At 44.9% G+C, this 13963-nt stretch overlaps 1 protein-coding gene across 1 annotated transcript in view; it reads left to right on the top strand.

The window, feature by feature from the left end:
* Window positions 1-13963, top strand: part of DCAF12 (DDB1 and CUL4 associated factor 12) — a 38094-nt gene that overhangs the window by 20516 nt on the left and 3615 nt on the right. Inside the window, exons 7-8 of the mRNA XM_066602660.1 lie at window positions 4163-4325; window positions 7323-7495. Coding sequence (XP_066458757.1) covers window positions 4163-4325; window positions 7323-7495 — 336 coding nt within the window. The remainder of the gene's footprint in view (window positions 1-4162; window positions 4326-7322; window positions 7496-13963) is intronic.

Genomic DNA, 13963 nt, shown 5'->3' with positions numbered 1-13963 from the left:
GGCTCCAGACAAGGCCCAGCCAATGCCACATATTATATATGCTCTTCTTGCAGTACAAAATTCCCATGTCGGCAGTCTGAGACATTGTGCCACAATGGTCTTCCTTTGAGACAGTCCAACGGCAAACTGCCTGCAGACACTGCCTTCTCAGCCCTTGTTGACTACTGAACTGAAATGGGTGTGGTTCTTCTCTCGGGCGGTATTGGACCTCACTAAAATGTCCATCATTGAGTGGTCCAGCCTGTCTATTTGTCAACCGCAATCAAGTGGTTCCGGAATTCTGGCGCCTCCTTCGAAGGTCAGCGCTTAGGCTCAGGCGATACAGACACTCTCTTCTCAAGGTTTAATAGGACCTGTGCCCCTGCTGCCTCCCCGTTCCCCTTTCTTAAAGCAGTACAAGGACTTTTATTCCAATCTCTTTGTGGTGCCCAAGAAGTATGGCACAGGCCTGACCCATTCTGGATCTGAAGAGGTTAAACCAATATGTTAAGATTTAACACTTCTGTATGGAGCCGTTGAGATTTGTCATTGCTTCCATGGAACTAGGGGAGTTTCTTTCTTTCATCGACATCAAGGATGCTTATCTTCATATTCCCATCTGTCCAGCATATCAACGATTTCTCCGCTTTGCCATCGGGTTGGGACACTACCAATTCACGGCCCTTCCATTTGGGTTGGTCCCCCAAGTCTTCACAAAAGGATCTAGCATCAGTCATGGCTCTCCTCCGTCTTAAGGAGATAGTGACCATGCCCTATCCTAACAGGCTCCCACTCGGCCTGAGAATCTGAAAGTCTCCACATCGCTCTGGACACTCTCTGTTTTGGGTGGAACATCAACCATCCAAAGTCTTCCGTCTCGCCATCACAACATCTGGACTTTCTAGGTCTCCTTTGACGCAGCTTCTACTCCCGGAACAGAAGTTTCACCACCTTCAGAGGTAGGTGCGTGCCCTGCAATCCCGGAATCCTGTGACCATCTCTCACTGCATGAGAGTGCTGCAGCTGATGATTTCATCCTTCAAGGCAACTCCATTCAGTCAGTTTCCCACCCACCCTCTCCATTGAACCATCATCTTCCTTCAGCACTCCCTTCTCTGGTGGCTGGACTCTTTACAGGTCCATTTGGGGTGCTCCTTTGTGACTCTTCACTGGCAGATGCTCACCACAAATGCCAGGCTACTCTGCTGGAGGGGTATGCTGCGGACGCTCACAGAGCAGGACACTTGGACCGTGAGGGAGTTGGTTCTTCCTATAAATGTGTTAGGACTGCAGGCCATTCTCATGTTAATGCAACACTTGCAGCCCAGCTGACAGGTCTTCCGTTTGGGTTCAAACTTACAGTGCGACATAAATTACATAAGTGTACATAAATTACTGAGGCGAGACTCTAAGCCCGGCAGTCACGGTATAGGAAGCAAGAATCCTGACATGGGCCAAAGATCACCTTTTATCACTCTAGATGGTCCACACACCAGGTTAGGTTAATTGGATAGCCAACTTTTCAAGCAAGAAAATAGTCGACCCAGGGGAATGGCAATTGCATTCCTAAGTGTTCCAAACTCTTTGCCAGAAATGGGGTCACCCAGACGTAAATCTGATGGAATCCAGAATCAACTTCAAGCTCCTGAGCTTTGTGTCCAGGTCTCAGGATCCCCAAGCTCTAGCAGTGGATGCCCTCGTAATTACCTGGGCAGACTTCCAGTTCCTGTACATCTTTCCTCCATTTCCACTCCTTCCACAACTTCTCAAGAAGATCAGGACAGAAGGCCTTCCAGTCATTCTCATTGCCCCAGACTGGCCTCGTTGCGTATGGTGTGGGGATCTCCTCAACCTGCTCGTCGAAACTCTTGGGCAACTTCTCCTTCAAGAAGATCTCTCCCTAAAGGGACCCCTCTTCCACCTGAGTTTGTTTACGCTTCGTTTTAACGATGTGGCAGTTGAAGCTGCAGTCCTGAGAGCCCATGGTTTTGTGGAACCTATCAATCAAACTATCATGAAGGCCAGAAAGCTCTCCTCTTCCAGAGTTTACCATCGTGTCTGGATGACCTTTTTTTCTCTGGTGTGAACAGCGCAAATTCTATCCTATGCATTTTTCGCTTCCCCCGCCTTATGACCTTTCTTCAAGAGGGTGGGGACATTGGATTGGGCGTCTGCTTCCTGAAAGGTCAAATGTCAATGCTGTCCATTTTTTTTCAATGCCCCAGGGCTTCTAAGTTGGCTGCCCGGACCTTTCTACAGGGAGTTGCTCATGCTGTGCCTTCATACTGTTTTCTTGTCCCACCTTAGGACCTAAATTTGGTACTAGATGAAATGCAGTTTCATCCCTTCGAGCTGTTATGCAACATTGCAGCTCGTCTTTTGTCTTGGAAAGTGGCCTTTTTGGTAGCGATCACGTCCATTCAACTGGTTTCTTAGTTTGCAGCCTTGTCGGCCAAACCTCAGTTTAACACTTTCTATTGGGATATCGTCTTACCTGCATTCTGCCACTTATCCAAGGGAATGCTCTCTCCACAAGAAGGATTTGTCCTTGAGAATATACATCCTACAGCCACTCTGATTCTCCGTTTGTGATTGCAGATGGTCTAGGACGTGGTCTTGCAGATTCCAAAGAGGTCATATTACACTGGGTCATATTACTGCGCGTTCGGTCTGGGCAGTGGGTGCTTCTTGGGTGGCTCACAAAGGTGCTTCTACCGTTTTTAAGTATGTAAGGCCACCGCTTGGGCCTCCTTTACATACCTTCTCCAAGTTCTACCGGGTGCACACCTTAGCATCTGCAGATGCTTCTCTTGATCGAAGAGTTTTGTAGATGACAATTATACGCCACATGCGGTCAGCTACTTTCCCCGCCTCCTGGGGGACTGCCTGGAACTTCCAATGGTCTTTATCTGTGTCCCCCAACGCAATTTGACATGAAAACAAGATTTTTGTACTTGATGTAAATGTGTTTCTTGTCACGTTGATTGGGGGACACAGCACCCACCCAGTTTGGCTCTGAGGATTTCAGGATATTTTCTCCTTATTGGAGCTTTTTCTCTTAAATTCACATGGTTCTCCACGGTATTGCGGTCTTAAATGTTTTAACATTTTACTATTTACGTTAACTGGTTGTCTCTCTCATATTCTACTCTGTTGTTCCTACTGTTTGCATACAAACTGGTCAGCTTGGTAGCTGCAGGAGGGGTATAGCTGGTAGGAGCAGCTAACACTTTTTCTGTTTAGTGTCCGCCCCCTAGTGGCAGTAGCTTTACCCATGGCCTTTAGCTGTGTCCTCCAATAGACGTGACAAGAAACAGATTTTTAGAAGTACAAGAATCTTGTTTTATCGTTCAATTCAGTGGGATCTGTATGTATAGTATGTGTATGAACTGAGCTCCCCCTAGTGGTGGTTGAATTTTTTTTCATGTAACTATCGATGCGTGAAGGAAAGCAGGGGATTTGGAATTTATTTTTAAAACAAATTTAGCTCCAATAAAGATATACAGATGTGTGATACATGTTGATTGGGAAGAGGAAGGATCATTAACATTCAATGGATGCCATTCTTCAACCATAAACTTCCATGTTTAACCCTTTAAAGACGTGGCCTATTTTGGTACTTCAAAGGGGCCCTCTGGGCTTGTTTAAACTGATAAATTCTCCACGCAATGAAAAAACCCTCATACAGCTATGTAGACAGAAAAATGAAATTATGGCTTTTGAAAAGTTGATCATCGTTCAGGATTTAAAGTTGCATAAAACTCTGAACAACGATCGTTCAGTAATGAACAGCTGCTGCTAAAGTGAATGGAGAGGGGCGGGGACGACGGGGAGAGAAATCTCCTGCAGCCGCCCCTCCTCCCTGCTGCCTGCTCTGTGAGCGAGCCAGCGATACTGTAGTATGGCTCCACCGGGGCATGACCTGGGCGGTACCTGTAGGTCAGCCTGGCCAACCCATACTTCTGGTGGAGACATACTGCACTAATACCCAGTAATGGTGGGCACAATTATAATATGACATTGCCCATGCCTTAATTTTGAAGCTGTTCGTACTTGTTAGGAAAACGAATGATCAGTAGACTTTATGGTCTAGACACTTGGCAGGTCTGCTTTTTATCTTTGTGTTTTTGTAATGATGACCGTACTTCACATTTACTGACATTTCCTCTCTTGTTGCACACAGCTGCTGTCTACCAAGTTACCCTACTGCAGAGAGAACGTCTGTCTTGCCTATGGTCTTGAGTGGTCAGTCTATGCTGTGGGATCACAGGCACATGTGTCTTTCCTTGATCCACGGCAGCCGCCAGAGAACACCAGATCCGTGTACTGCAGGGAGCAAGGCAGTGGTGAGTCTGAGTGTAGATTGCTGGGATAACACATTACTTCACAAGAAAATGGTAGAAGACCACAACCGGCTACAGTCACCTGGTCCATGAGCATGAGAGGTAACAATATCCAACACCAAATACGTTACGGACAAATCGGTTTCATAATATCTTCATAGGAATAAATGGATCAAAGTAAACCTAGACTGGAGTGATGCTATCAGTGCAATCATACATATATATCAGTAGCCAGTCCCGACACTGATCATCAGCTGGAAGCGCTGGCTGTGATTGACGCTTAGCCAATCACAGCCAGTGCTAGATGAACCAATCACAGCCATTCAATCACTACCATTCATCGAGCACTGGCTGGGATTGGCTAAGCGTCAGCCAATCCCAGCCAGCGCTTCCAGGAGGCTGGGATTTTTCAATTCCCAGCCAGAAGATGAAGAAAAGCAGTGCCGAGACCCAGGGGATGCTGCGGCGGTGGAGAGCGCTTCTAAGGTGATATATGTGTATTTTTGTTTTTCTGCAGCCAGGGCTTAGATTATAGCTTTGATAGTACGATTTCCTACCATCAAAGTTGCATCGCACCACACGAAAAACGCGTTTTCAGGGAGGAAGGCTCCATAGGGATACATGGGCTACAAAACTTTGCATGTCGCGGACATATTGCCGGACCCGTGAGGTTTTTGTGTCGGGTTGTTGCATGCTACAAAACATCGCATGTGTGAAGGAACCCATAGGAAAGCATGGGCTTTACATACATGCGATTTGTAGCATTGTTGCTCCCTTATTCAAGAGTGCAAGGAATAGATTTAAAAAAAAAAAGTTAAAGGAGTTGTCCCACTACCGTTTTGCAGCAGGAAGCAGACAGCTCCATACATTGAACAGTGGCCTGCGATGATACTTCAGGCCAAGTCCTCTTGAAGTGAGTGGAACTCAACTGGCAAAACCTTCCCAGGCTACTGCACAAATTACAAAGCTGTCTGCTTCCTACAGCAAAAAAGCAAGAAGTGGGAAAACTTGAAATATCATACAGCCCCTGTATTGCAATTTATGGGAGGCTTTAGTTTTGCACTGCTTTTCTTTCTGATTACACCCAAAGTTTCCTATTAAGAGAGTCCAGTTTAAATAACGCATATTACCCCATTTGATATTCTCCCCAGAAGTGATGTTAGGTGCTCCAGTTGCTTGTACCCTGTTGAATCAGTAGTGCCACAATTAAAATTTGATTTCATTTTCCATTCAACAAGGATTAAAAAAAATAATAGACGGGGAATGGTGTATGATTAAAAAAGCCATTCTCCCTTCCTTAAATTGCCTCCTGACCTGGAAGAAACTGTAATGATCATGTGTCCTTCATTGTAAACATGATTGCATAAGCCAGTGTTTCCCAACCTTTTCAGCCTCGGGCCACCCCTGGGAAAAACGTTTTACAGCGCGGCACCCCTACCAAAAGGGTGTGTGGTTAGGCGTGTGGTCTGGGGCGTGGCTAGGGTGTGGCCTATTGCGACATATTATTTGACCTCCGGGCATCACTATATACAGAGGATGTCTAGCTTATACCAGTAGTACATATATAATTATATACAGGAGATACCCAGGTTACCCCAGCATGCTTCATATCACTATATACAGAAAATATACATCCCATGAATACAGTGATGCTGATGTAACATGGATATGTCCTGTACATAATTATATGTACATCTGTTATAACGTATACCACCTAAACATACAAGATTACATGCAGTACATGGTACATACCTCGTTGTACCACATTTAGTGCTCCTCTGCTCTCGTCCTCGGGTCCTGACACTGTCACAGCAGAGACAGCCGGACATCGATCCTGACCCCCACATATTGCACACACAACTCTGCTACATCCATCCTGATCCCCAGACATCACACACACAGCTACGCTACATCCATCCTGATCCCCAGACATCACACACACAACTGTGCTACATCCGTCCTGATCCCCAGACATCACACACACAACTGTGCTACATCCATCCTGATCCCCAGACATCACACACAGCTCCGCTACATCCATCCTGATCCCCAGACATCACACACACAGCTACGCTACATCCGTCCTGATCCCCAGACATCACACACACAACTGTGCTACATCCGTCCTGATCCCCAGACATCACACACACAACTGTGCTACATCCATCCTGATCCCCAGACATCACACACAGCTCCGCTACATCCATCCTGATCCCCACACATTGCGCACACACAGCTCTGCTACATCCATCCTGACCCCCACAGCTCCACTCGCTCACTCCATCTATCCATCCCCACCCCCACAGCTCCACTCACTCCATCCATCCTGACCCCCACAGCTCCAACACACACAGAACACAGCAGAGTCCTACATTTACTGAGCTCCCCCATGGTCATATGATCCCTGACTCCTCCCACACAGGGTATCACATTATTTGACATCATCAGAGGTCCTGGAAGCTACCGACTCTGCAGGTCTGTGTGTCCCTTCATGACAGGACTGCCGGGGGAGGGTTAACCGGCGCTAGGGGACACTGCAGGCTCTGTGAGGGGCTTACGGCAGACTCCAATAGTAGCTCCTCTACCCACCGCTGCCAAATTGTTGCGCGCCAGTACCCCCCCTCCCCCGCACCCATTTTGCTACGCCACTGCGTCAAGGTACAACCGACGTGATTTCCAGCCAGAGAGCCGTGGCACCCCGGTTGGGAATCACTGGCCTAAGCAATCATAGGCTGCAGTGGTCACATGTGGCAGGATCAGTGCTGAAGTCTGTGATTAGCTCAGTGGTCATCTATACAATTAAATGGCACGTGACCACTACTGCTGCTTCCATGAATGGCAGGACGGGGGCCTTTTAAAGAGGTATGGCTTTTTTTTTGTACATCTTTTTTCTGTCCGGTAGATTGTTTTGCCCTGTTTTTTAGCCCATTGCTCTCCGAACACCCCTTTAACCACGTACAGACTCTGTTGAGAACATTTATTTTCCCTGTTTGTCTGCAGGTATCCGCTCCGTGAGCTTCTATGAGCATATTATCACCGTGGGCACCGGCCAAGGCTCCCTCTTGTTTTATGACATCCGAGCACAGAGGTTTTTGGATGATTGTACTGGCTATTTAAATGGCTCAAAGTCCAAAGGAGAGGCCCTTAAACTGACGACTGGGAAAGGTTGGCTGGTGAGTACAAAGGAATTCAAGAGATTCCATCTGTAATAATAGCTGAAAATGCAGAATGTAGTGTATCTTCTACAATTCATTCTGAGTTCTTAGGGACCAAACTTGCATAGATAATGTATTTTATAGGAGTTCATCCATGCAGCCATCTCTGTGGATCTGCTACGCACTGTATAAGGGTTATCCGCCTGAATAACAATTGTTATTTTACTGCATATAGTGACATTTCTCTTAAAGGGATACAAGATCAATGATGTATAGAGAGCGCCTCAGGAAACTGATGCCGACAAAAGAACTACACAAATGGCGATGCAAAGCTAGAGTACTTCCACAGTGTCTTCTCCTGGCTCACTCCCATCCTCTTGATGACAAAAGGAGAGCTGCTGAGACACTGGGGGTTCTTGTAAATAGAACTCCCCCAGATAGAAAGCGACACAAACAAATATTAGGAAAAAACGTCCTGCGCTCTAGGAGTGAGGATGAGGGACTGTGTGGAAAGGAATCGATGTAGTATCCATAAGTATATCGTCAATGGACACTTACTTGGAAGGAGGGGGGTGTGATAAACAGAAGCCCCCTCCTTGCAATGTCCTCAGAAGATGTCAATCCATGTGGAACGCCAAGATGGAGAATGAAGTGCAACTTTATTTAGGCAACGCGTTTCGGTTCTGTAACACCATTCTCAAGCCAACATACAGATACACGCACATAAGAAACAAATTTATATAGTAAAAATAAAGAATAATAGCTTACAAATGTTTCTCCAACTGCTAAGCGGTTCCAGCGCTGAAATGAGAGGCGCGGCCATGGATCACGCTGATACTGACGTCATGTCATGGGACTGACAAAGGGGTCATATGATCATGGTGGACGCCGTTAGCGGCGCGATCCGTACTGATGTCATAACGTCATCGTGTGTCCCACATGCAATGGAACACACCGTGCGTTTCATGGATTTGCCAGCCCATAATGGGCGCGTAATTCATAGTGACGTCATTACGCTATGCTGTATATGACTTGAAGTGGAACGCAGATTGAGTGTCATAAGTGGGCTGGCAAAACTACTGATAAGGATTACAGGCAAACAACTAATAATCGCATGAGGGTATTGCGGATAATCATAGAAATAAGGTCTTAATCTCAAGACAGCTATATTCTAGAATTTAAAAAGGACTATGCCAATAAAAATGTATATAAATATTAATAAAAACCTATAAGCAAATATGTAAATTAAAGAGCCTGTATAGATAAATAGCATGTATAAATGAACCCATCCCAAATAAATAACGTATATGAATAAACACATTACAAATAAAGAACGTATATAGATAAACACATAATAAGAATATGCAAATATAATGGGGATAAAAAAGACATTTATATTTTATATAAAAAAATAATATATAGTAGCTAATATATAAAATTCATATGTATCTCATATCCCTTATATTTTTTCCAAAATTTCATTTAATCCATTGGGCGCCAGTTAAATTTTCTCAAGTGGTGTTACTTTGAGCCCAGAATAATCTTTATTGTGTTTATCTGCAAAATGTCTGGAAACACTATGGTTCCTAAATCCTTTTATAATGTTATTACGATGTTTGTTAAGGCGTGTGCGAAGGCTATTAATGGTACGACCTACCGTGTTTCCCTGAAAATAAGGCACCCCCTGAAATTTGCAGAAGTCCCAAATATAGGGCACCCCCGATAGTAAGGCATAGTAAAGTGTGCAGGCAAGTCAAGAGGCCTGTCCCCTGCTGTCATCCCCGTTGTCTCCTACTTCCAGATGTATAGGTAGATCTGCAGACAGTCTGCTGTTATCCTGTCCCTGCTGTGCTGTACGAGTGTGCTGTTGTGAGCTCCCCTTGCTGGCTGGAAAAGTCCATACTGTACATTCTGTTCCTGCTGTACATGTCTGCTGTGATGAGCTCCCCCTGGTGGCCGGACGCTGCAATACCATCCCTGCTTACAAGTGGTACAGGAACTTCTGTCTGCAGACAGGTACTTTACTTTACAGCCCTTGTTTTTTTATGGCTCTGTGTGTGTCAGGCAACCTGTGTGTAATTCTTAAGGCTGGGTTCTCACAGAGCGTATTTCCAGCGGAAATCTCGCAGTTTGGCCACAGCGATAAACAGTAAGATTTCCGCTGGGAAAGCGCTGCTTCAAAACCCACGGCACTCAGCCGCTTGTTTTGAAGCGACCTGGCTGCACGCTTTTCCGTTTCTGTGGCCGGTGAATCCGCACCACAACACCGGCTTCTCCCAGCTTTGCCGTGACAGATTTACTGTCCCATGTGGACGAGATCTCTGAGAAATTTCGTCCACAAAGCTGGCCAATTGAGGGATTAGCGGCCACAGACAGATTTGCCGCGGCGAAATAAGACACCCCCTGAAAATAAGACGTAGCGCATATTTGAGAGCAAAAATTAATATAAGACGCGTCTTATTTTCGGGGAAACGGTATATATCTTAGCGCACATGGACATTCAAGTAAATAGATCATGTAGGATGTACCAAAAGATCCCATTTTATATGGAATCCTGTCTGAGGTCACGGGAACTTCTTTCCTGCCATGTGGCAACATTTACACCTAGAAAGGCCGCATCTAAAAGACCCCTTAAGGGTATTCATACTAAGGAGTTTACTTAGTGATCCATAGTAATATTTAAAGGGTTTTTTTTATTTCGGTTATGAAGGAGCGATCAGGTCTTTCATCGTTTGATTTTTTTGAAACGTAATACATGGCTTTGCTGGTAAGACTTTCTTTAAGAATCTTCCAATGTCTAGACAGGATTTTTCATATCTCACTATGTTGCGTGTTGTATTTCGTAATAAATCTGATAGTTTTCATATCGTCTTTCTTTTATCTCTCTATGTTCTTCATGTATACGTTCGTTCCAATTCAATGCTTTATCATAAGCTGCTTCAACTAAATTCATTGGATAACCTTTTGCTCTGAAACGATTTTTTAAAATTACTGATTGTGTTTTAAAATCTTCTATTTCAGAACAATTTCTTCTTATTCTAACGAATTGGCCAAAGCGAATATTAGTTTTCCATGTCTTTGCATGGCAGCTTGCATAATCCAGATAACTATTAGTATTGTTTTTTTAATGTGTGGTGGTCTTGATCTGGTTTTCTCTAATAGAAATATCTATATCTAAAAATGTGACAGAAGATTCACTAAAATTCCCTGTGAAGTGTAAGCCACAATCATTCATATTGAGTTTCTCAATGAAGCACATTATACTAGATTCTTCTCCCTCCAATATTAAAAAAATATCATCAATAAAACGTCGATAAAAAACTATGATGTTCGATCTTCTTCAAATGCGCCCATAAATACATTTGCTTAGGCCGGCGCAAATTTCGTGCCCATTGCGGTGCCTTTCTTTTAGTTTTTTGTAAGTAAAATAATTATGATTAAGAGGGAAGATAAGTGCTTCCAGAATAAAATCGTTTTGACGTTTGGGCATGTGTTCATCTCGTGTAAGGAACAAATCTATAGCTGCCACACCTTCCTCATGCGGTATGTTGGCGTACAAAGCTGTTACATCTAAAGTGCATAAAAGAAATCCCCTGTGTCTTTGAGATATGCTGGTAATGCAGTTACTATTTTTTGCAATTGATGATGGGACGCACAATGACGTTATGACGTCGGCACGGATTGCGCTGCTAAGTGCGTCCACCATGATCATGTGACTCCTTTGTCAGTCCCATGACATTACATCAGTACCAGCGTGATCCATGGCCACGCCTCTCATTTCAGCGCCGTAACCGCTTAGTAGTTGGAGACACATTTGTAAGCTATTATTCTTTATTTTTACTATATAAATTTGTTTGTTATATGTGTGTATGTTGGCTTGAGAAAGGTGTGTTACAGCACCGAAACGCGTTGCCTAAAGAAAGTTATACTTCATTCTCCATCTTGGCGTTCCACGTGGATTGACATCTTCTGAGGACATTGCGAGGAGGGGGGCTTCTGTTTATCACACCCCCCTCCTTCCAAGTAAGTGTTCATTGACGATATACTTATCGATACCACATCGATTCCTTTCCACACAGTCCTTCATCCTCACTCCTAGAGCGCAGGACGTTTTTTCCTGATATTTGTTTTTGTCAATTTCATTTAAAGGGGTATTTCTAAGATGGACTCTATCACCTATCCATTGGATAGGTGATCCAAGTCTTATTTTGAGACCCCCACCTATGCAGTGAACATAGGTCCTGTGTTTGCCTCTCCTCCTTTCTGCAGGCTAAATGTACCTCCCACGGTGAGGAGATGATTGAATGGAGTGGCGGTCCCACATTCACGGTGCTGCTCCATTTATTTTCAATGTAACTACCAGAGAAAGTTGATTAAAAGTACTGGACTATTTCCCTCAGCCTCATTAAATACACAGAGTGGCGGATGCGCATGCGTGACCACAACTCCATTCGATTTGATATTGCTGCAGGTCGGAGAAGGGACCCCACAGTGACTAGGAGAGGGTGACGAGACGCCCATTCTCGGGATAGGTGGTGGTCTCCGTGATGAGACCCCCACTCTTCAGACTTTTATCTGTCCTATGGATACGGTAGGTGATAAGTCTATCTTGGGGATACCGCTTTAAGCTAATACTCTCCTTCAAATACCCTACCCTGCATGCAGAGTGACTGCTCTATCCCTATACACAAAAAGGATGGAGCTGTCTGTCTACATGATGTGGGAGGGTAGAGGCCAAGACCGCCCACCTCTGTGACTCAGAGCTCCATTTCGAGTCAAACTTCCAAGTGTACCATATCATGTATGCAGACCATGCAATGCTGCATGCCTCGCTGACATCCCCTGTGGCAACATCCAGACCTTGGCACTGGCGTTTAAATGAATCTCTCCTACATGACTTCGCCATCAGCGAAGCCATCCGAGCAGACCTAATCCATTATTTTGAAGAGAATCCAGTGGGGGACACTTCACCCATGACGGTGTGGGCAGCCCATAAGTTTGTCGTCCGGGGGATGTTCATGCGGCATGGGACACAACGCAAAAAGCAAGGTGCACGTGAGATTGTGGCCCTGATTAACTAAATTTAAACCCTAGAAAGGGCACATAAACGTTCCCATGCAACTTCCATCCACTCCACACTTATTGTAGCTCGCAAACGCCTGAAAATGAAATTAGATTTTCAAACTAAATCCCTACTGGCCAGAGGACGTTGCCACATCTTTGAATTTGGGAATACATGTAGCAGAACACTGGCAAAATCTTTGAGAGAGCAACGATCCCATAACTTTGTACCAGCAATCCTATCCCGAGAAGGCACTCTTACCAGAGATTCTGAAAAGATTGCAACAGAGTTTGCTCAATTTTATAGAGAGCTATACAACCTAACACCCTCCTCAGAGTCGGGAGCTAGTCAACCCCTGGGTCTCCAGATACAACAATATTTAGAAAAATCTGGCCTGCCAACAGTATCACTAGAGTTGGCAAGTGCTCTGGACAGACCCATTTCGGAGGAGATTTCCCAAGCCCTAAAATCAATGCCTTCTAGTAAGGCACCTGGTCCAGATGGCCTCCCATCCTCATATTACAAGACGTACCCAGACCTGCGTATTGGTCCACTAACATCTGCATTGAACTCCATAGCAGGGGGTTGTCCCCTTCCCTCTGAGATGACTAACGCCCAGATCACAGTTATACATAAACAAGGTAGAGACCCCACTCTTTGTTCAAATTACCGCCCAATTTCCCTACTCAACGTAGACCTTAAATTGTTTGCGAAAGTATTGTCATTACGTCTCTCACCACTGCCACTAGATCTGATACTCTCATCAGGTGTGGTTTATTCCCTCTAGAGAGGCCCACGACAATACCACAAAAGTCCTGAATTCGATATACTACGCTAAATCCAAAAACATTCCCCTGTGCCTTATATCCACTGATGCTGAGAAGGCTTTTGACTGAGTGGCCTGGCCACTGCTCTTCAGTGCTGGGACATATTGGTCTCGGTGCTGTCATGAAAACATGGATACAGTCTCTCTATCGTACCCCCCTCTGCCTCTACCACGGTCAATTGCATCTTCTCACCCTCATTCCCTATAGGCAATGGTACGCGTCAGGGCTGCCCACTTCCCCCCCTGCTTTTTGCTTTATCCCTCAAGCCTTTAATAAGAACCATCAGAGCCAATCCAAACATTTAAGGGACTTCACATTGGCAAACAAGAAATAAAAATAGCTGCCTTCGCAGGCCACCTATTGTTCTTCATAACTAACCCCATTATAACCCTCCCTAGATTGATAAGTGAATTCTGGGAATTTCAGCAGATCTCCAATTTTAAAATAAACCCCCCCAAAATCCTGAGGCTCTAAATATATCGATACCTCAAACAATGCAGGGCTTCCTCTCCTCCTCATTCCAGTTCAAGTGGTCGCAGGACGCTATAAAATATCTGGGTGTCTGGATCCCTAGAAACTTAAAGGAGCTTTACACAC

Source organism: Eleutherodactylus coqui, chromosome 5 (assembly GCF_035609145.1).
Source record: "Eleutherodactylus coqui strain aEleCoq1 chromosome 5, aEleCoq1.hap1, whole genome shotgun sequence".
Classification (NCBI taxonomy): Eukaryota; Metazoa; Chordata; class Amphibia; order Anura; family Eleutherodactylidae; genus Eleutherodactylus; species Eleutherodactylus coqui.
The sequence above is the reverse complement of the archived record's forward strand: the minus strand, read 5'-3'. Positions and strand labels throughout refer to the sequence as shown.